This window comes from Zophobas morio, unplaced genomic scaffold, assembly GCF_036711695.1.
Source record: "Zophobas morio isolate AGI-343-1 ecotype UQ-CSIRO unplaced genomic scaffold, CSIRO_AGI_Zmor_V1 ptg000008l, whole genome shotgun sequence".
NCBI classification, from domain to species: Eukaryota; Metazoa; Arthropoda; class Insecta; order Coleoptera; family Tenebrionidae; genus Zophobas; species Zophobas morio.
The window spans coordinates 4,153,410-4,176,743 of record NW_026972113.1 but is presented as its reverse complement, the minus strand read 5'-3'; the positions used below and the strand labels follow the sequence as shown (position 1 = coordinate 4,176,743).

The 23,334-nt window shown below is 34.8% G+C and overlaps 1 protein-coding gene across 1 annotated transcript in view; it reads left to right on the top strand.

Annotated features, from left to right (window-relative positions):
- Positions 1 to 7,752: 7,752 nt before the first annotated feature.
- Positions 7,753 to 23,334, top strand: part of LOC135125112 (ras-related and estrogen-regulated growth inhibitor-like) — a 194,381-nt gene continuing 178,799 nt past the window's right edge. The window contains exon 1 of the mRNA XM_064050461.1: positions 7,753 to 8,129. Coding sequence (XP_063906531.1) covers positions 8,069 to 8,129 — 61 coding nt within the window. The 5' untranslated portion in view covers positions 7,753 to 8,068. The remainder of the gene's footprint in view (positions 8,130 to 23,334) is intronic.

The window sequence follows — 23,334 nt, the reverse complement described above, 5'->3', positions numbered from 1 at the left end:
CTCGCCGAAGCACAAGATTAGATTGCCGAAGAAAAACCAAATAAACCAAAAGCAGGCATCATCAAAGAGCGTCCGTGTGAACCATCAACCTGGCGCCGGCTATTTGCAACAGGCGCCGTCACCGCATTCCCAGCGTAATGCGAACGCAGACAATTTGTTTATCGAGCGCGTTGGCGGCTTTTTCAGCGGAAGAAGACGGCTTTTGATGATGGTGCAGGATAAGCGGTTGCTGGCCGAGCAAAAAGCGAAAATTTTTTCAGAGAAGGTCCACCTGTGACCCATCCGACGACTTCATCTAGATACTTCCTTACAAGATTAGAGATATCCGAGGCTTGTTTCTTTTTCTTCATTAGTCAAACGTCAAAATTACAAAGTGCGACACGCCAGGCTGCGCCCCAAACGGACACCTCTGACAAGTGTCGTGCCGGAGAGCAACTGGAAAACGTGTTTGGAACAGGAAGCGATGCTTCTTGCTCTGGACTTTGTTAATTGCTTTATTTATTTGCTCATTTGAGAGATGGATGCGGGCGTATCGGGGCAAATATCGGAACGGGGACGGCGGAAAAGGTAGTGGCGGGGGCGGAGGACAAAGGCCTGGACGGGAATAAATGTTCAAATTCAAGCTGTAAGAAATTCTTAAATCCTTCCTGTTTTCGAGTCCACGATGACATTAATTTAACTGATGATAATTTTCAAGGTCCTTTATCGAGAACTGGATCGGTGTTTAAGATTATGATGATGAATATTATAAATCTCGAATGAGAACTTTAGATATATTGTTACTAAAAGTCCTCCGGCTCCGTACGACTCCGGTAAACTCAAGCCAAACCCCTCCGGCCTAAAAAATGACTTAATTGCATTCTTCTCGATCGAAACGTCGGTTCTCCTACGATAAACCTCACCCGCTGCAATTAACCGTCACAGCTCGTACTTTTTATAAATGAGCATAATCTCAGCCGACAATTAAATTTGGTAAGCTGTTATTAACGAAAAGCGAGTTATTGTATAATTAGAAACTCTACCAAGAATTTCAATTTTCTTTTCGCCAGCCGATTAATCAGCTCCTAATTAACGCCGATAACTCAGTTTAGAGGACGCAACAATGTCTGAAAATATTTCTCGGTGTGTTTACGAGAAAAGAATAAAAGGCAACCAAAAAGACCTAACTTATTGGCCAATTATCGAGTCAAAGCAAAATAAATTGCCGGTATTTAAATTGGTAATGGACTAATTATCATTTACCATTTTGCATCTGCGTGTTGTGGATAAATTACACACGAATATTTAAAAAGATGAGCAAGAAATTGCGTGTCACCGGCGAATGGAGGTTGTTCGCGACTCGAGGTTCCACTGTATCAAACAAAAAACATTTGTCGACATTGCGTGTTAATGGATTTATGATCAGATTGGTGTTTCGTCCCTCTTTTTGCATTGACCGAATAACAGGAACAATCGATAAAACTACAAATTTGAGATCATCTAACGTTTCGCCATTTATCACATCCACAGAGCACCTAAATTAGTTTAAAGACACCAGCGGCACACTAACTAGAGAAGCTGCAACCGAACAATAAATTAAGACGTTGACAAATTAATTAGAGGAAACTCGAAATCAATAAATAACGGAACACGAAATGATACAAAATCCGCGTTTTACAACGCCACGAGTAGCAGATTAGGTACGGGGAAAGAGTTCGTTTTTATTAGCCATAAATAAATAGCCAATATGCAATAACACAAATCATAATGGTATTATAATGAGGTGCTATAAAGTCAACAGATTTTTGAAGAGTGAACGCCCAGATTGGCAACCAAATTAAATGTCGCCGTATTCAAATCAGGTGATTAGATTTATATACAGGTGGTCGATCTGCTAATAATAAAAACAATCGGGAGAGTCGTAAATCCTGCTGGAACGAGCAGGTATGAGGAGGCTGGGATTTGACCACAGGGTTGGTTTAAAATTCATGGGAAATTATAATGGTTCGTTTGTGGTATTCAACTAGCAACCACGAGCGGGTTCAAACAAGAAGTGAAGGTTTAGAGAAGACGAAATTTGAAAATTTTTACTACAATCGTCAGTTAAAATATTTTTTCTTCCGCCAAGTTTATGATTAATTCTAGTTTTAGTATATTAAACATTATTTAAATTTTGCAAAATAATAGACTCCTATACTTGTAGCTTATGATTCTGCCTTTGAACTAATTTCTTTTTGTTATTCAACTTTTGACGTTTTCATTTTAGTCCCATGAACTCTGGTTTACCCAAACGTTTTTGGACTCACCTTTTTTTTAATAATAAAAAAATCTGTAGTCACCAATTTACTTTCCCAGAACACCCATGAGTATTTTTACCAACAATAGTTTAGTTTCTCAACGGCACCGATGAACATTATATATATTTATTAACCTTAAAAAAATACATTTTAGGTTTAACTTTAATTAATTTTCCAAAGAAATCTGAAGAAAGATTCTTATAAATTTCGATTTGTTGAAGTTGTTTTCGGCTTCATTTCATTGAAGATTCCTACAATTTTTCCAGAATCGATAACGCGAAAAATGACAATTTTTGAGATATTCAACAAATAGCTTTTTCAAAATATTTTGACACTCTTGGTCCGGAATCATCAATACGGTTCGTTTTTCGAACTAGCAACTCGCAATCTTTATATTCCAGAATTTTTGGCAAATTTTTAGGCAACTTTTGACCATTTCGCAATCACCGTCGAAAATTACCCAGAGAGATTTTCCTGTGGACTAAGACTTGGGAAAGTTATTTTCGGCTTAATTTTTCGAACATTCATACAGGTTTTCTCAGACTTGATAAAATAATTTTTGTAAACATTAAAAAAATCATTTTTAGAGTGAATATTTCGAAAATTTTGGTCTGCGATCATCAATATGTAATGTTTTGTTAATTTTGGACCGTTCATTTTCGGCTTTATGTCCTGTATTTTAAACAGTCGTAATTTTCATTACCCCTCCTGTTCATGTGAATGTTTATCATATATTAACTAACTTTGATGTTCAACTTTTGCCATATTTAAAGGGGAAAAGTGGAAGATTTAAATTGATTACCACACATATTTATCATTTTAGACATACTTTAAGTTTCTTCTTGTCGAAATAAGTCTTCACTTATTAAGAAAAAAAGGGAAAAATATAGCCCCGCCCACCCGCCCTGTCTAAATTGTGACGATTTTTTTATTCATCGTGAGCCAAGAGGGCGGAGCTTAACTGCAAAATCTTTATTTCTCCACGAAAAATTAAAAACATGTTTAAGAGTATTGTGTTGTTTAAAGAATACTATGTGTATTAAGACCAAAAATAAAGCCAAAGATTAGACCCCACCCATACCCACCCCGGTCTCAATTCTCAATTGTGATGAATTTTTCATTCGTTGTTTTGTTAGATCGAAGGGCGGGGTTTAATTGCAAAATCTATATTTTTCTACAAGAATTTACCATTTAAACATGTTTTAAGTTTCTAGTTCTAAAAAGACGACTACGTATATTAAGAAAAAAGACAAAATATAAGCCCCGCCCACCCACCCTGTCTCAATTGTGATGATTTTTTTTTATCGTCGGGAGCCAAAGGAACGAAATTCAATTGCAAAATCGTTATTAGTTCTTATTTATATTTTAAACGTGTTTTAGGTTTCTAAGAATAAAACAAATCATCACAATTGAGATGGGGTGGGTGGGCGGGGTCGATATTTTGTCTTTTTTTCTTAATATACACAGTATTTTTTGAACAAGCAGATAGTGAAAAATATGTTTTTAATTTCTTGTAAAGAAATAAGTATTTTGCTGTTAAGCTCCGCCTCCTTGGTTCACTGCGAATAAAAAAAATCATCACATTCGAGATAGGGTGGGCGGGCGGGGTTCAATTTTGCAATTTTGTTTTAATATGTGCAGACTTGTTTTCACAACAAGAAACTTAACAACATGTTTACTATGGAAAATTAAGCCCCACCCATATCCATCCCAAGCTCAGTTGTGATGAATTTTTCATTCGTTCTCAGATCGAGGGGCGGGGCTTAATTGCAAGATCCATATTTGTCTAGAATTTACCATTTAAACATGTTTTAAGTTCCTAGTTCTGAAAAGACGACTACGTATATTAAGAAAACAGGCAAAATATAAGCCCCGCCCACCCACCCTGTCTCAATTCTGATGATTTTTTTTATTCGTCGTAAGCCAAGGAGCGGATTTTAATTGCAAAATCCACATTGCCTTATAAAAATGTACTATTTTAAACGTGTTTTAAATGTCAAAGAATAAAAAAATTATCGCAATTGAGATGGGGTGGGTGGGCGTGGTATATATTTTGCCCTTTTTTCTTAATACACATAGTATTTTTTGAACGATACTCAAAAACATGTTTTTAATTTCTTGTAAAAAAATAAGTATTTTGCAGTTAAGCTCCCCTCCTTGGTTCACGGAGAATAAAAAAAATCATTACAATTGACATTGGGCGGGTGGGCGGGCTTACATTTTGCCTTTTTGTTTTAATACTGTGTAGACTTCTTTTTACAACGTGAAACTTAAAATATGTTTAACATAGAACATTTGAATAAGGAAATATTGATTTTGCAATTACGCTTCGCTCCATAATTGTAAAAGCCATATTTTCTTGCAAAAATATACCATTTTAACCATTTTTAAGTTTCTGGTTGTCGAAATAGGTCTGCACATATTAAAAAAAAAAAAAAAAAAACTAACTAAAAATTAAGCCCCACTCCTATTTATCCCAACCTCAATTGTGATGAATTTTTCATTCGTTGTCAGATCGAGGGGCGGGGCTTAATTGCAAGATCCATATATGTCTAGAATAATATACCATTTAAACATGTTTTAAGTTTCTAATTCTAAAAACACGACTACGTATATGAAGGAAACAGGAAAATATAAGCCCCGCCCACCCACCCTGTCTCAATTCTGATGTTTTTTTTTTATTCGTAGTAAACCGAGGGGCGGATTTTAATTGCAAAATCCACATTGCCTTATAAAATTGTACTATTTTAAACGTGTTTTAAGTTTCAAAGAATAAAAAAATCATCACAATTGAGATAGGGTGGGTGGGCGGGATTTATATTTTGCCCTTTTTTCTTAATACACATAGTATTTTTTGAACGATATTCAAAAACATGTTTTCAATTTCTTGTAAAGAAATAAGTATTTTGCAGTTAATCTCCGCCTCCTTGGTTCACAGCGAATAAAAAAAATGATCACATTTGAGATAGGGTGGGTGGGTGGGGTTATATTTTGCATTTTTGTTTTAATATTGTGTAGACTTCTGTTTACAACGTGAAATTTAAAATATGTTTAACATAGAACATTTGGATAAGGAAATGTTGATTTTGCAATTAGGCTTCGCTCCATAATTGCAAAAGCCATATTTTCTTGCAAAAATGTACCATTTTTAAGTTTCTTGTTGTCAAAATAAGTCTGCACATATTAAGACAAAAAAAATCAAAATGTAGCCCCGCCCACCCGCCCTATCTCAATTGTAATGATTTTTTTTTATTTATCCTGAGCCAAGAGAGCGGAGCTTATATGCAAAATCCTTATTTTTCTACCAAAAATTAAAAACATGTTTTTGAGTATGGTGTTGTTCAAAGAATACTATGTATATTCAGAAAAAAAACAAACTAAAAATTAAGCCCCACCCATATTCATCCCAACCTCAATTGTGTTGAATTTTTCATTCGTTGTCAGATCGAGGGGCGGGACTTAATTGCAAGATCCATATTTGTCTAGAAGAATTTACCACTTTGGCCATGTTTTAAGTTTCTTGTTGTGGAAAGATGGCGATGTATATTAAGAAGAAAAGCAAAATATAAGCCCCGCCCACCCACCCTGTCTCAATTCTGATGATTTTTTTTTATTCGTCGTAAGCCGAGGGGCGGATCTTAATTGCAAAATCCACATTGCCTTATAAAAATGTACTATTTTAAACGTGTTTTAAGTGTCAAAGAATAAAAAAATCATCACAATTGAGATAGGGTGGGTGGGCGGGGTTTATATTTTGCCCTTTTTTCTTAATACACATAGTATTTTTTGAACGAAATTCAAAAACATGTTTTCAATTTCTTGTAAAGAAATAAGTATTTTGCAGTTAATCTCCGCCTCCTTGGTTCACAGCGAATAAAAAAAATGATCACATTTGAGATAGGGTGGGTGGGTGGGGTTATATTTTGCATTTTTGTTTTAATATTGTGTAGACTTCTTTTTACAACGTGAAACTTAAAATATGTTTAACATAAAACATCTGGATAAGGAAATATTGATTTTGCAATTAGGCTTCGCTCCATAATTGCAAAAGCCATATTTTCTTGCAAAAATGTACCATTTTTAAGTTTCTTGTTGTCAAAATAAGTCTGCACATATTAAGACAAAAAAAAGCAAAATGTAGCCCCTCCCACCCGCCCTATCTCAATTGTAATGATTTTTTTTGTATTTTTTGAACGATACTCAAAAACATGTTTTCAATTTCTTGTAAAGAAATAAGTGTTTTGCAGTTAATCTCCGCCTCCTTGGTTCACTGCGAATAAAAAAAAATCATCACATTTGAGTTAGGGTGGGTGGGCGGGCTCACATTTTGCATTTTTGTTTTAATATCTGCAGACTTGTTTTCACAACATGAAACTTAACAACATGTTTACCATGGAAAATTAAGCCCCACCCATATCCATCCCAAGCTCAAATGTGATGAATTTTTCATTCGTTGTCAAACCGAGGGGCGGAGCCTAATTGCAAAATCGATATTTCCTTATACAAATTTACCATTTTAACCATGTTTTACATTTCTTGTTATGAAAAGATGACTTAACACATATTAAGAAAAAAGGGCAAAATGTAAGCTAAGCACTTGTAGTTATAATGCCTAATCTTTTTTGAGATAAATAACAATAGTTTGATTATATTTTTCGTAAGTTTGTCGAACAGTCTGATCATGTTAGTTAGAGTAGGTAGCAATAGTAGTTCAGAGTGGTATAAGTCATTTTTCAGGTGATGTACGGACAAATGATCCGTAGTCACGCTAGATCCATGGGGGTACTTTGTGTAAGTATATACCCGTGATGATGGAAGTCTTGCTTAAATGCCTGTCATTTCCGGGTCAATGGTCAATAATAATAATAATAATAAGTGCTTCATTCTCCATTTCGCGGTCACCAAATTTTGTAATCTTTCAGGATTTCGGAAACATAATAACTGTGAAAATGACAGTGTACTAGTGGCAGGCCGAATCCCGTACCAGGGTCGTACTCTCCAGCACGTCGGCCATAAATTCGCACCTCTCTTGTTCTTTTTGGGCCGTTCCTCGAACCGCACCTGCCCAAAACCTACAAAACTTTTCGATTAAATCGGCGGTAAACGCGACATGCTTGCGTGTAGGCTTGCGAGCCATTACTGAATATCAAAGTGCAATCTTGTAGTGCACCGTTGCCATAGATCTTGTGTCGTGTTGATGTATTTAATTACACGTCTGGGGCATGGAAGAGGCGAAGTGCAGCCGACTGTAAGGACAACTTTTAGTGTGCAACGCACCAGCGCCTCCTGCTCTGCGGGTGTTTTCCGGTAAGTGTGACCCCAGGAGCCCCAGGAGCTCGCCCTCTCGAACGCACCATCCTCCGAACTGCGAGATCCGTGTCGAAGCGCTCTCCCGCCTCCTCTCGCAAAAGTGGGATAAATCCCCAGCCGCCACAACAGAACCCAACATCTCAAATCACTTCTCTTGCATCGCCAAGAGAGCTCGAATTCGAATTCCGGTTCAGTCGTCCATCGCGCGCGAAAGCGAGAGGGTTCTTGCACATCTCGCATTTTGTCCAGCTGAACAATCGGAAGAACCGGCGAGTGTTCAATTCAACGAAACACTTGTGAGCGGCACGTGCTGGTGCTCCTCTAGCCCGATAATTGTGCAGTCGCTGACCTTTCGATAGATCCCTTGTGCACTTGCGAATCGATTAATTAAATGGTTCACCGACCTTGCCATTGACCCTTGGTGATCATGTGCGATTTTTTCGCTTAGTGGTGTTGTGGTGGTGGTTCTGTGAGGAAAAGACATGACGAATGTTAACAGGATCCGGGTGGTGGTGCTAGGAAGCCCCAGGGTGGGAAAATCAGGTAAGGGACTCTTTATCCTGTCTCCACCGCGTGAAGTGACACCAAATTTTTAACCTCTTAGAACTATCAAAATTGTCATAATCACGTCGGAAAATTTTAGTAAACACAAAACAACAAAATGTTGACAAACTCCGTTTTCCAGTCCTACAACAAGGAGGACAAGAACTTGATATAAATCAGCGAATAGAAAAAGCAGCGAAAGTATATCATAAATTACAAAAGTCGTTTATTAGCGGGAAAAAAATATCAAAGAGACGCAAACCGACATTTATAAGGCAAATTACCCGTCAAAAGTAAAAGTTATAACCGAATCTTTTGTTTGGCAGGAAGCAATTTGTTGACATTCATGCAGTTAAACCAACACTTTTTGCCGTCAACAGCGCGTTACTCAAGGGTCAAACCCGGGTCCGTTGTTGTTTAGATCTTTGTCAGTGATGTTCCGAATATAACGACTAACATTCAGAACATCATTGTTTCAGGTAGTCCCCATGTTCATGCATTTTTTTTCCAAGAAAATGTTATTTACACAGTTGTAGTTTAGCTATAATTTTTATTAAATAAAGAATCTTGGTGTTTCTCGTGTCTTTATCTTTTGAAAGAATTGAAAAGAATCTTCGGAGGTCCTTGATCTTTAATTTTTGAAAAAGACCGAAAGAATCTTCGGGGTCACTGGTACTTTGTATTGGAAGAATGTGAAAGAAACTTGGAAATCTCTAGTGTTTTATTTAGGAAAGAGATTAAAACAACGTTCGGACCTTGTTTTGTTTTTGAAAGAATTTGAAAGAATCTTGGAACACCCTAGTGTTTTATTTGAGAAAAATTTTCAAATAATCTTGAAAAAATTTAAAAAAATCTTAAATGTCCAATGTGTTGTATTTTTGAAAAAAATTAAAAGAATCTTGGGGGGGGGTTACTGGTGTTTTATTTAGAAAGAATCTTAGGGAATTTTGAAGTTTCTAGTGTTTTTATTATTATTATATAATTTAAAAGATTCTTAGCGCCCCCGGTGTTTTTTTACTACATAAACGAGCCTGTGTTTTGTTTTATAAAGGATTTGAAAGAAACTTGAGACCCCTGGTTTTTTATCTCCTAACTAATTTTGAAAAATGTTGTTTCCAGTGCCTTTAATTTCTGAAATAATTTAGAATATTCTTGAACTGTTTTATTTTTGAAAGAGATTAAAAGAACTTTGGGGTCTACTGGTGTTTTGTTTTGAAAGAATTTGAAACTGTCTTGGGAGTCGCTGGTGATTTATTTGCGAACTAATTTGAAGAAATTTTGGAGGCGCTGATGTTTTATTTCTGAAAAAAAATTGAAAGAATCTTGGGCTTTTTAATGTTTTTATTATTATTATTTTAATAATTTAAAAGTTTCTTGGGTATCGCGATATTTTTTAATAGATAAAAAACCTGTGTTTTACGATATTTATGAAAGAATTTGAAAGAACCTTCGGGGCCACTGGTGTTTTATTTTGAAAGAATGTCAATGAAGAGAAGTGAAACCTTCTCGGGGGCCCCAATTGTATTTTTTTAAGAATGTTAAACCTCCTGGAGGGTTCCAATTGTTTTTTTTTTAATCTAAAACCTTCTCGGGGGTGCTAAATGTTTTTTTTTTAATGTGAAACCTTGTCGGGAGTCCCAACTGTCTTTTTTAAAAATGTAAAATGTTCTTGGGGGTCCCAACTGTTTTTTTTTAATGTAAAACTTTCCCGGAGGCCCCAAATGTAATTTTTTTTAATGTGAGACCTTCTCGGGGGTTCCAACTGTCTTTTTTTAAAAATGTAAAACCTTCTCGTGGTCCCCAAATGTTTTTTTTGGGAATGTGAAACCTTCTCGGCTTCCCAACTGTCTTTTTTTAAAAATGTAAAACCTTCTCGTGGTCCCCACATATATTTTTTTTATGTAAAACATTCTCGGGGCCCCAACTGTCTTTTTAAAAATGCAAAACCTCGGGGGCGCCAAATGTATTTATTTAAGAATGTGAAATCTTAAGGGTCCCAAATATCTTTTTAGAAATGTAAAACCTTCCCGGGGGTCCCAAATATATTTTTTTTTAATGTGAAACCTTCTCGTGGTCCCCAAATGTATTTTTTTTTAATGTAAAACATTCTCGGGGTCCCAACTGTCTTTTTTTAAAAATGTAAAACCTTCTCGGGGGTCCCAAGTGTAATTTTTTTTTTTAATGTGAAACCTTCCCGGGAGTCCCAAATGTATTTTTTTATGAATGTGAAACCTTCTTAGGGTCCACAAATGTATTGTTTTTAAGAATGTGAAACCTTCTCGGGAGTCCCAAATGTATTTTTTTTTATAAATGTGAAACCTTCTCAGGGTCCACAAATGTATTGTTTTTAAGAATGTGAAACTTTCCCGGGTGTCCCAAGTGTATTTTTTTTTATAAATTTTTAAGAATGTGAAACCGTCTCTGGGGCCCCAAATGTAATTTTTTTTTTAATGTGAAACCTTCTCGGGGGAGCCAAATATCTTTTTAGAAATGCAAAACCTTCTCGGGAGTCCCAAATATATTTTTTTTTTAATGTGAAACCTTCTCGGGGGTCCCAACTGTCTTTTTTTAAAAATGTAAAACCTTCTCGTGGTCCCTAAATATATATTTTTTTTAATGTAAAACATTCTCGGGGTCCCAACTGTCTTCTTTTAAAAATGTAAAACCTTCTCGGGGGTCCCAAGTGCATTTTTTTTAATGTGTAACCTTCCCGGGAGTCCCAAATGTATTTTTTTTATGAATGTGAAACCTTCCCGGGAGTCCCAAGTGTATTTTTTTTTATAAATGTGAAACCTTCTCAGGGTCCACAAATGTATTGTTTTTAAAAATGTGAAACCGTCTCTGGGGCCCCAAATGTAATTTTTTTTTAATGTGAAACCTTCTCGGGGGAGCCGAATATCTTTTTAGAAATGTAAAACCTTCTCGGGAGTCCCAAATGTATCTTTTTTTAATGTAAAACATTCTCGGGGTCCCAACTGTCTTTTTTTAAAAATGTAAAACCTTCTCGGGGGTCCCAAGTGTATTTTTTTTTAAATGTGAAACCTTCTCAGGGTCCACAAATGTATTGTTTTTAGGAATGTGAAACCTTCCCGGGAGTCCCAAATGTATTTTTTTTTATGAGTGTGAAACCTTCTCAGGGTCCACAAATGTATTGTTTTTAGGAATGTGAAACCTTCCCGGGAGTCCCAAATGTATTTTTTTTTATGAGTGTGAAACCTTCTCAGGGTCCACAAATGTATTGTTTTTAAGAATGTGAAATCTTCTCGGGGGTCCCAACTATCTTTTTTTTAAACATGTTAAACCTTCTCGGGACCCCCAAATGTAATTTTTTTTTTAATGTGAAACCTTCCGGGGGGGGGGGGGTCACAACTCTAATTTTTTTTTAATGTAAAACCTTCTCGGGGCCCCCAATGTAATTTTTTTTAGAATCTGAAACCTTCTCGGGGCTCCCAACTGTCTTTTTTAAAAAATTTTAATCTTCTCGGGGGCCCCAAATGTAATTTTTTTTAGAATGTGAAACCTTCTCGGGGCTCTCAACTGTATTTTTTTTTAAATGTGAAACCTTCTCGGGACCCCCAAATGTAATTTTTTTTTAATGTGAAACCTTCCGGGGGGGTCCCAACTCTCATTTTTTTTTAATGTGAAACCTTCGTGGGGGGTCCCAACTCTCATTTTTTTTTTTGTAAAACCTTCTCGGGGCCCCCAATGTAATTTTTTTTAGAATCTGAAACCTTCTCGGGGCCCCCAATGTAATTTTTTTTAGAATCTGAAACCTTCTTGGGGGTCCCAACTCTCATTTTTTTATATGTAAAACCTTCTCAGGGGCCCGAAATGTATTTTTTTTTATTGAGTGAAACCTTCTCGGGGGCTCCAAATTTAATTCTTTTTAGAATGTGAAACCTTCTCGGGGCTCCCAACTGTATTTTTTTTAAAATGTTAAACCTCGGGGCCCCCAAATGTATTTTTTTTTTAATGTGAAACCTTCTCGGGGGTCTCAACTATCTTTTTTTAAATTTTTTTTTAAAATGTCAAACCTTCTCGGGACCCCCAAATGTAATTTTTTTTTTTTAATGTGAAACCTTCTCGGGGGTCCCAACTCTCATTTTTTTTAAATGTAAAACCTTCTCGGGGCCCCCAAATGTAATTTTTTTTAGAATGTGAAGCCTTCTTGGGGCTCCCAACTGTACTTTTTTAAAAATGTTAAACCTTCTCGGGGCCCTCAAATGTAATTTTTTTTATAATGTGAAACCTTCTCGGGGCTCCAACTGAATTTTTTAAAAAATGTTAAACCTTCTCGGGGCCCCCAAATGTATTTTTTTAAACCTTCTCGGGGCTCCCAACTGTTTTTTATTTTAATGTAAAACCTTCTCGGGGGCCCCAAGTGTATTTTTTTTTAATATGAAACCTTCTCGGGGGTCCCAACTGTCTTTTTTAAAAATGTAAAACCTCGGGGGTCCCAAATGTAATTTTGTTTTAATATGAAACCTTCTCGGGGGTTCCAACTGTTTTTTTTTGAAAATGTAAAACCTCAGAGGCGCCAAATGTTTTTTTTAAGAATGTGAAACCTTCTCGGGGGCCCAAAGTTTCAAAATAAGGACTGACAAAATTAAGGATGAAACGGGTAAGTGACAAACTCAAGTAAATGCTACCTGAAGAGTTAAACATTTTTTTTAAAGCCCATTGTTTAAAAAAATAAGTTATATGGTCACAAAACAAACTGAAAAACTTTGTTAGTGGCAAATATCGCAGAAAAACCCACTGAAGCAGACAGGAAAGCAACAACCACCAGAAATAAAAAAAGTCCTTAATGCGGCTACTCACGTTTCAAAATTCCGTCTGCCCATTGCCCGTTTTTTAAAAAACCACCGACCCAGCACGCCATGTCGTCAAAGGCCCATCACCGAACCACAAAACCCCATCCCCCCCCCCCCCCCCCCGCCCATCCTGCGCTGCTGGTCGGCCACAAAGCCCTAATCTAATGAAGATTTTTTCGTGGTATCATCCGGCGGCATCTCTCCATGATCGCTGACTCATGGTATCGACATTCGGCCCTTGTGGTAATTGTTTCCGATCCCGTCGCCCGCGTACCCATTTTTCGTTGCCACAATGCCGCGATAAAACTCGAATTCGCGATTTAGACGTTTATGGGTGGGCAATCAATGAGTTATTAAAAGCGCAATAAGCAGTAAAGACGTAAGGTCTGAGGTTTGAGTGTGAAAAATGGGCAGTGCAGGACCGGGCTGATACTTTTTATCTCTATAGATTAAACATATTAAATCGCGTTCATTTTTGGGTGCTTAGTCGCACCGAAAATTTGATGACGAAATATCCACGTTTTGATGGAGAAATTGTATCTAAAAAACAACAAAACAAGCTGGTGTTTTATTTTTGAAAGAAGTTAAAAGCACCTGGAGGGTGTTCTGTTTTTGAAAGAATTTTAAAGAATTTTAGGATCCTGGTGTTTCATTTGAGAACGAATTTGAAAGAATCTTGGGTCGCTGATGATTAGTTCCTGAAAAAATGTGAAATAATCTTAGGGTTTCTAATGATATTATTTTTTGAATTTTGAAAGAATTTAAAAGAAACTTTGGGACTCTTTGTGATTTATTTTTGAAAGAGATTACCGAAAACCACTTCTCTGTAATTTTGTGCAAATTTTACGGTTATTTGTTCGTCATTTCCAGAAACTTGATGACATCACCGAAAAATTTCGTAAAGTGCGCGTTTCAATTTGTAATTAATTGGACAAAGGAGCTGACTACGGCCCTGCCGTAACCGCTTTCTCCGGTGACGAAAATGACAATAAACTGCTCTTACGACACTCGGTAATCCCGTAAGGTTAAAGATAAAATTGTTCTTTTTCCGAAGCAACATTATCTTCATTCACGCTTTTAGTGCACAGTTGGTGTTAATGCCACCATAATGCTTTTGGCACTTTTAACGATAATTCGTGAAAACTGCTTCCACCGTCAAGGATTACGAAACTTCCACCGAGTAACGGTTGTTAAATTAATAATTTATTTCATTCGAAAACAAGCTCATGTCCCGATAGTGCATAATTGGATCATCCATATAACGCTAAAAAGCTCGGTCAGGGTCATTTGTTAACTTTCATTGCACATAATTAATTGGCGAAAAATCGTCCTTTTGATTGGAGTGTCGTCCAACTTTCGAATCACTCGACGACTAAAATGTGAATCGATTTAAGTGCGTTTTTATCATTGTTTTATGACGGGTTTCACTTTCTTAAGCTTTTAACGGATCCGATTGTGGTGATAGCGATAAGCCAAAATGACAATAAAGAGTTGCGCAAGACTAAAAAACGCATGAGAAGACGCAAACCCAATTAACATGATCTAATTAGAGACGATCAGTGTCTCAACGGCGTCGGACGGAATCTTTTTGTCTTGATTAATTAAGGAGAAAAAAAGGGGTGAGTCGAGCAGCCATCATGCATTATGCATGCGGACCTGCCGCTATAACTCACGATGAAAGGCACTGATGTTGATGGCTCGTGAAAGACAAAACGTCGATATAATTTGGACGCTCCAAAGACGTTGGTAGTCGGAATGATGGATTGGGATGCAAAAGACATTTTTTTTTTTTGACCAGAATGACAAACAAGATTCTACTCGTCGATATAGCACTCGGGTTCTGAGAACGCAGTATGCTCGACGTTGTACCACAACAATGTATTTTCTAATTGAAAATAAATTTTCCCCACCCTCCTCTACCGAGCGCTTCAAACCCGACTAAAATGGTTAAAAAGCACTTATTTAACAACTTCATTAAAACGGCCATTTCTCTCCTATTGTTTATGGCAACGTTAACTGTAATTCCAATATTTAAAGAAGGCATTAGCATCAGCCCATATCGCTCCTTCCTGCTATTATTAGGTCATGGAGCAGAGGTGTGACAAGTCAGCCAACACCACGGACTAAAATTCTCTATTTGCTTTGAACAAAAAGTACTCGCTATAAAACGAGGCGAAAGGAAAACCATCCAGACAGCTCAAGTTACAACATAAAAGCCAGTGCTCGAGTCAACCTATCGCATTATGGCCGTCGTAAAAAATAATATTAATGATAAAAAAATTATGATACACATTTGGCTTCTCTGGCTGTGTAGCTATCATTTTTGAGTCACGACCTATGGATGATTGATGAACGCGCTACCAGTAACAATTTGGTTCGTTCTAAGGAGGTTATTGAGTGACGACAGATTAAAAAAATTGTTGACAAATGAGTGCAACGATCCGAGTAGAACTAATTTAGCTATTTATGCATTATGGTGTCACTACTGTTGCGAATGCTGGCGCGAAAACTCGACTGAACTCTAAACTATTAAACCTATTATGTGGATTATATCTGTAAGGTCAAAAGCTAAAAGAAGTTTCAAAAAAACATCAAAAGAATGAGAGAACGACTGAGAGAAGATTAAATGATTTGGAGTGCCAAAAACTAGGCGAGAAGGAAAAAAGCAGAGATTAAATTATGACTGAAAAAAAGTCTGCAGAGCAAGAGAAAGGAGAGGCAAAGAAATTCAAGAACTACAAAAAACACTAGAAAACCTAAGACAATGGAAGTAAAATGATAATATAAGAAAAATCAGAAGAAGGTATGGAGGAAGAAAAGAATCTAGAAAACAATAAATGTGGAAGACAAAGCATGAAAGTGTACCAATAAACATAGAAGAAAGAAAACAGAGAAGTTCCATAAATTATTATTGAATTTGTTAGACCCCACAAAGTAGGTAGGAAGACACAACAGAAGGACAAAAGACTGAAGAAATCATCCATGAAAGGGAAATTGAAAATAGGAAAGAAAGAATTAGAGAATTTAGATGCACCGAACTGTAGGAAAAGTTGAGCACAGATCACTGTTCAAGAAGTGGCAAGAGCTAGGCGAGACGCAAGAAAACGGAGAATAATTTGTAATGAAAGAAAATTTGAATAGCTAGAGATAGAAGAGAAAAAGGAACTCAAGAACAAAAAACCCTAGAAAGCCTCAGAAAATCAAAGAAAAACGATATCAGAATAAGAAATTGAAACATTGTGATGGGATGAAACTAGAAACAAAAAGAATGAGAATTAGAGCGAACAAAACATGAAGACACGACAGAAGAGTACGTGAACTATGGAGGAAGCGAGATTTTCCTTGTGAAGCTGTACGGAAAAGAAGAAAGAGAAAGAAATCCGGGCAAAAGGAATTCAAGAACTACAAAAAAATCACTAGAAAACCTAAGAAAATGAAAAGAAAACGATATAAGAAAAAATCAGAAGAAGATATTGACAAATTGTGAAGAAAAGAAACTAGCAAAAAGGAAGAAAAGCGGGTTGAAGAAATAAAGATGGCAGAAAAGCATGGAAGTATATCAGTGAATATAGAAAAAAGAAGACAGAGAAGTTCAAACAATTAAGGAATCAGATGTGACAAAAAGCTGTTAGAAAAAGAAGAAGAACCCGTTATACCCAACAAAATAGGAAGACACGACTGAAGAAATCACCCATGAAACGAAAGGGAGCTTGAAAGAGATAGTGAGTGAAATATGAAGGGACTGAGGCTGTGTGATGCCATACGAAAAAGAAGAAAGAGAAAGGACGAAATTTAGACGAATAGAACTAGGAATAAGATGGAGTAGAGAAAGCGAAAGAATTTGAATATCTTGAGAAGTTATGTAAAAGAAGAATATGAGGAAGCGGAAAGGATAAAAAAAAATAGAACTATCTGCTAAGAATAAGGGAAGCAACTAAAGGAGCGAAAATACTAAATAAAACAGAGACAAGACTGGAAAATACTCCAAGAACGCTAAGAAGAGATAAGAATCTAAGAGAAATGTGAAAGAAACATAAAAAGAATGAGAGAGCTAGTGAGAGAAGATTAAAGTGACAAGTCGAAAGATAGAGATATTGATATCCAAGAAAGGAGAGAAAGAATTAGAGAATTTAGATACAATGAACTCTAGGAACAGTTGAGCACAGATCAGTGTTAAAGAAATGGCAAGAGCTAGGCGAGACATAAGAAAATGGAGAATAATTTATAATGAAAGAAAATTTGAATAGCTACACAAAGAAGAGAAAAAGGAACTCAAGAACAAAAAATCCCTAGAAAGCTTCAGAAAATGAAAGAAAAACGATATAAGAAGATATCAGAATAAGATATTGAAAAATTGTGATTGAACGAAACTAGAAACAAAAAGGATGAGAAGCCTATTGAAGATTTCAACATAGAAGACAAAGCATGAGAGTATATCAGTGAACGTAGAAGAAGGAAGAATTTCGATCAATTATTGAATCAGACCAGTGAGAGCACAACTTTTGAAGCGCTGTTATGATGAGAAGAAGAACTTGTTAGAGCGAACAAAACGTGAAGACACTACAGAAGAGTACGTGAACTATGGAGGAAGCAAGATTTTCCTTCTCAAGCTGTACGAAAAAGAAGAAAGAGAAAGAAAAAGAAAGAAATCCGGGCAAAAGGAACTCAAGAACTACAAAAAAGCACTAGAAAACCTAAGAAAGTGGAAAGAAAACAATATAAGAAAAAATCAGAAGAAGATATTGAGAAATTGTGAAGAAAAGCAACTAGAAAAAAGGAAGAAAAGCGGGTTGAAGAAATAAAGATGGCAGAAAAAGCATGGAAGTATATCAGTGAATATAGAAGAAAGAAGACAGAGAAGTTCAAACAACTAAGGAATCAGATGTGACAAAAAGCTGTTAGAAAAAGAAGAAGAACCTGTTATACCCAACAAAATAGGAAGACACGACAGAAGGACAAAAGACTGAAGAAATCATCCATGGAGCGAAAGAGAGGTTGAAAGAGATAATGAGTGAATTTTTTGAAATTTTTAAAAATTTGGATATTTCAATGCACTAAATTAATTAACTAATTCTGGAAAAAAGGTTGAAATTATCGAAGATATAAGGCCGGAAGTGACTTCTAGGGCCCAAAATTTACAACAAAAACTAGTTAGTTAAATTTACAAAATCATCGAAAATGGGTCGAAATATACATACCTAGTGGAAAATTTCATTTTTGATATAGTTGTCTAAAAATTCTGAAAAAATTCAGGGACGTAGATCTCGTTATGTTCATTCCAAAAGTATAGCGAGTTTATGGTCACGGAGCAACGTTTTCGGAAGAATTGCTACGAAATGCGAATTTTTGAAAATTTCTAAAAATTTGGATTTTTTAACGGTCGATTCTGGAAAAACGGTTGCAGTTATCAAAGAAACGATGCCGGAAGTGAGTTCTAGAGCTCGAAATCTAGAAGAAAATGTATTTAGTTAAGTTTCGAAAATGTCAAAATTTTGTCGAATGTTGAAGGAATGGTCCCTCCTTTTCCTTCTACTTTTAAAAAAGTTGTCTGAAAATTGTGAAAAAATTCAGGGACGTAGATCTCGACATGCTGATTCCAAAAATATAGTATGTCGACGGTCACGGAGCAACATGTTGGAAAGAATCGACACGAAATGCGAATTTTTGAAAATTTCTAAAAATTTCGATATTTCAACGTTCGATTCCGGAAAAACGGTTGCTGTTATTAAAGAAGGGAAGTCGGAAGTGAGTTCTAGAGTTCAAAATCTAGAAGAAAATGTATTTAGTTAAGTTTCGAAAATGTCAAAATTTTGTCGAATTTTGATTCCAAAAAATCTTGATCAGGCTTTCAGTGGAATCATATAGAAACCCCTGACTTTGAGATTTTTTTTCAAAAAATAAAAAAAAACCCTTCGACGTCAAAATTGCCCTGTTTTCTTAAAAAAAAAGGTAAAGTACCTTATAATAAATTAAACAACTAAATGTGGGATGAATCCAACCGTTTTACTTATTATGCACGAGTTTGCCCCTTTTTTGGTATTATATGTATATATTTAATTTTATATTTTACACCCTGTATAACAACATTTTACAATTTAACTTTGAAATTGGAAAACCGAATGCTTTGAAAACTTGCAAGCATTAAATAATTCAATATTCTATTGAGTTCTATCAAAACGTACTTCTACCACAGTAATTTCGGTGATCTTTGAAAGAATTTCAAGCGAATTATAAAAAATTTCATAACTTTTTGAGTTTTCATTTTTCCAATTATCCAGCTTCTCGATTTCTAATTGTTGGACTTTCCATTTTTAGGTTTGTTCGGTTTTCCATTTTCAATTTTTGGATTTCTCAACATACCGATGTTGAATTTTTCGATTCTTTATTCTTTCGATTTTTCAGTTTTCGATTTCTCTATTTTTCGAGACATTGAAAAATCAATAAATTGTAAAACCAAAAAATGTAAAAATCAACATATTGAAATATTTAAGGAGAAACTGCAAAAATGAAAAGCTGAAGATTGAGAAATCGAAAAACTGAAAAAAATTTGAAATCGAAAAGTGGAGAATTTGAAAAATGAAAAAATCCAGAAATTAAAAATCGGGAAACTGAAAAATTCAAAAATCCAAAATCGAAAAATTGAAGAAAGCTAAAACTGAAAAGCCGCAAAATAAAAAATCAAGAACATGAAAAATTAAAAATTATAAAATCGAAAAACCAAAAAATCCAGAAAATGTAACATTAAAAATTGGTAAGTAGAAAAAACAAACAACTGAAAGATGGATAAACTAAAGAAACGAAAAAAGGAAAGGCCAATAATTAAAAATCCAGAGACTGAAAAATTGGGACAATAGAAACTCGAAAAATTATGATTTTTTTATAATTCGCTAAAATTCTTCCAAACATCACAGAAATTAGTATGTGTAGTAAAAAATTCTTTGATGGAATTGAATAGAATATTGAATTATTCAATGGAATATTTGGAACCTTTTCTGCACATACTAGAATTATTGCAATTTCTCTACAGTTACTAGAACTCTTGGAAATTCACTGAAATTTTTCTTATATTTTTGAATTTCAATTCGTTCGTTAAAAAGAACTATAAAAATACTCACTTGCTAAATTATATGAAATTTCGAGAATAATTTTAGGTTAGTAGAATTACTTTATCTAACAATACAATACTTCCTTAGCTTATCTTTTCATAACTTCTGAGTGTTTTTATTATCTATTCGAGTAAGTTCTTTTCAGGACCACAAAGCTTTCGATTTTCACGAGTCAAACTCTAACAATTGACAGATTGCGATGACTCAGTTCTCTTCTCACAGTATTGCTACTCTAGAAGTATTCTGAGAATTGTGTATTTATTTACTTATTTATTTATGTGTTTATTTGAAATTCGTTTACCTGGATTTTGGAATCTATTGGACTTGATTGGAGTTAATTTGCGACTAATCGGAATTACAATTACATTGAAAGCCCGAAAAATTGAAGAGAAAAACTGAAAATCAAAAAATCGAAGAAACGAAACATTGAAGAATTTAAAAAAATGAAAAATCAAAAAGAAAAATTCCAAAGTTGAAATCAATGCAAGAACTGCAAATTCGAATACCTACCGAGAAATCGCAAAATTGAAAACTATAAAAACTGAAAATTGGAAAAACTGAAAAATCGAACAATTAAAAATCGAGAAGCTCAAAAAAGAAAAATTAAAAATCTAAAACTTGAGAAATAAAAACATCGCCAGTCGGAAATTTAAGATATCAAAAAATTAAAAAATCAAAAAAAAAGACAAACCGAAAAATGGGGAAATCGAAAAAATCAAAATTTCAAAAATTAAAGGTCAAAAATTGAAAGAGCGAAACTCGAAAAATTGTAAAAACGAAAAATTGGAAAGATCGAATAAATAGAAATCACAATTCAAAAAACTGAAATGAATCAAATGAAAAATTCATAACTAAAAACTCGACTTAAAATGGGGAATTCGAAAAATTTAAGGAAAGGTTCCAAATATACCATTAAATAATTGAATATTCTATTCAATTCTATCAAAACGTATTTTTACCACAGCAATATCGGTGATCTTTGAATGAATTTCAGCGAATTATAAAACATTTCAAGGGTTTTTGAGTTTTCATTTTTCCAATTATCCAGTTTCCCGATTTTTAATTGTTGGACTTTCCATTGAAAAAATGTCACTTTTAGAAAAGTTGTCTAAAAATTGTGAAAAAATTCCGGGACGTAGATCTCGTTATGCTCATTCCAAAAATATATTGTGTTTATGGTCACGGAGCAACATTTTCGAAAGAATCGATACGAAATGCGAATTTTTGGAAATTTCTAAAAATTTCGATAATTCAACGGTCGATTCCGGAAAAACGGTTGCTGTTATCAAAGAAAGGAAGTCGGAACTGAGTTCTAGAGCTCAAAATCTAGAAGAAAATGTATTTCGTTAAGTTTCGAAAATGTCAAAATTTTGTCGAATTTTGAAGAAGGGGGGACCATTGAAAAAATTTCACTTTTAGAAAAGTTGTCTAAAAATTGATATCAAATGGAATTGAATTCCCATTTCATAGTAAATAAAATAAGTCAGTTAAATAGGCAAAAGAGGTGCGCGGGGCTGAGTTCAACTTTTTTCTTAAGAATCTTATGAGCAAGCAGTAGCCCCGCCCATCCACCCACTCTTCACTCCAGTGACTACTCTTAATATTGTTTAGTCTTATCTTAGCAAACACTAGCCCCACCCACCCACCCTCATTCCTCTTAGGGAGTATGTCATTTGCCAAAATTAGTTTTATCTTAGCAATGAGAAGCCCCGCCCACCCGCCCTGTATTTTCTTAAAGGTTAAAATTAGTCTTATCTTACTTTAGATTAGAGTCTCAAAAATTAAAATCTTAATGATTTCTATGTCCACAAATATGTCTACAATTTATAGGAATCTCTGAAAATTTTAGATCCTCTGAAATTTCATGATCTTTAAAATCTCCAATATAACTAAGTTCTCTAGGATTCCTAGGTTTTAAGAACCTAAAACATTTTTAGAATTTTTGAAATTCTAAAATTTCCGTCTGATCGTTAGAATAACTGGATTTCTTAGAATCTCTAGAACTTTTGAAACATGACATCGCTGAAAACACTCAAGTTCCTGTAATCTAGGATTTCTATTTAGAATCCGTGAAATACTTATAATATTTAGGATCTAGCCCTATGAAGTCTCTCTGAAAGTTTTCAAGTTTTAGGATTCGTAATTCTTTAAAATGTCGAATAGGAATTAAATTCTACGATCTCTCAGGAATCTCTAAAATCTTCATGATCTATAAAATCTTTAACGTGTGTATTTTAGAATCCCTAGGTTTCAAGTAACTCAAATATTTTTGGAATCTCTGAATCTCTAAAATTTCTGGTCAATTGCTCGATTTTTATTAATTTTTAAAATCCATGCAACGTTTAAATATTCGAAAGTTTTGGAATCTCCATAATTCTTAGAAAGCTCTTTTTCAAGAATCTCTGCATTTCAGTTATCTTAAAAATCTTAGAAATCTCAAGAAATTTTGGGCTTCCTGGAATCTAGAGACGTTTAAAATATATTAGTCGGTGGTATCACTGACAACACTTCAGTTTTTGTGGAATTTCTATTTTTGGAATCTTCTGTATTTTTTAAAATTCGTGGAACTTCTAAATATCTGGAATTTTTATAATCCTTAGAATTTAGAAATGCGAATTTTTGAAAATTTCAAAAAATTTCGATATTTCAACGGTCGATACCGGAGCTCGAAATGTACAAGAAAATGTATTTAGTTAAGTTTCGAAAATGTCAAAATTTTGTCGAATTTTGAAGAATTGAAAAAATTTCTCTTTTAAAAAATTGTGAAAAAATTCAGGGACGTAGATCTCGACATGCTAATTCCAAAGATATAATGTCTTGACGGTCACGGAGCAACATTTTCGAAAGAATCGGTAGGAAATGCGAATTTTTGAAATTTTCTAAAAATTTCGGTATTTCAACGTTCGATTCCGGAAAAACGGTTGCAGTTATCAAGAAAATGTGTTTAGTTAAGTTTCGAAAATGTCAAAATTTTGTCGAATTTTGAAGAATTGAAAAAATTTCTCTTTTAAAAAATTGTGAAAAAATTCAGGGACGTAGATCTCGACATGCTAATTCCAAAGATATAATGTCTTGATGGTCACGGAGCAACATTTTCGAAAGAATCGGTAGGAAATGCGAATTTTTGAAATTTTCTAAAAATTTCGGTATTTCAACGTTCGATTCCGGAAAAACGGTTGCAGTTATCAAGAAAATGTGTTTAGTTAAGTTTCGAAAATGTCAAAATTTTGTCGAATTTTGAAGAAGGGGGGACCATTGAAAAAATTTCACTTTAAAAAAAGTTGT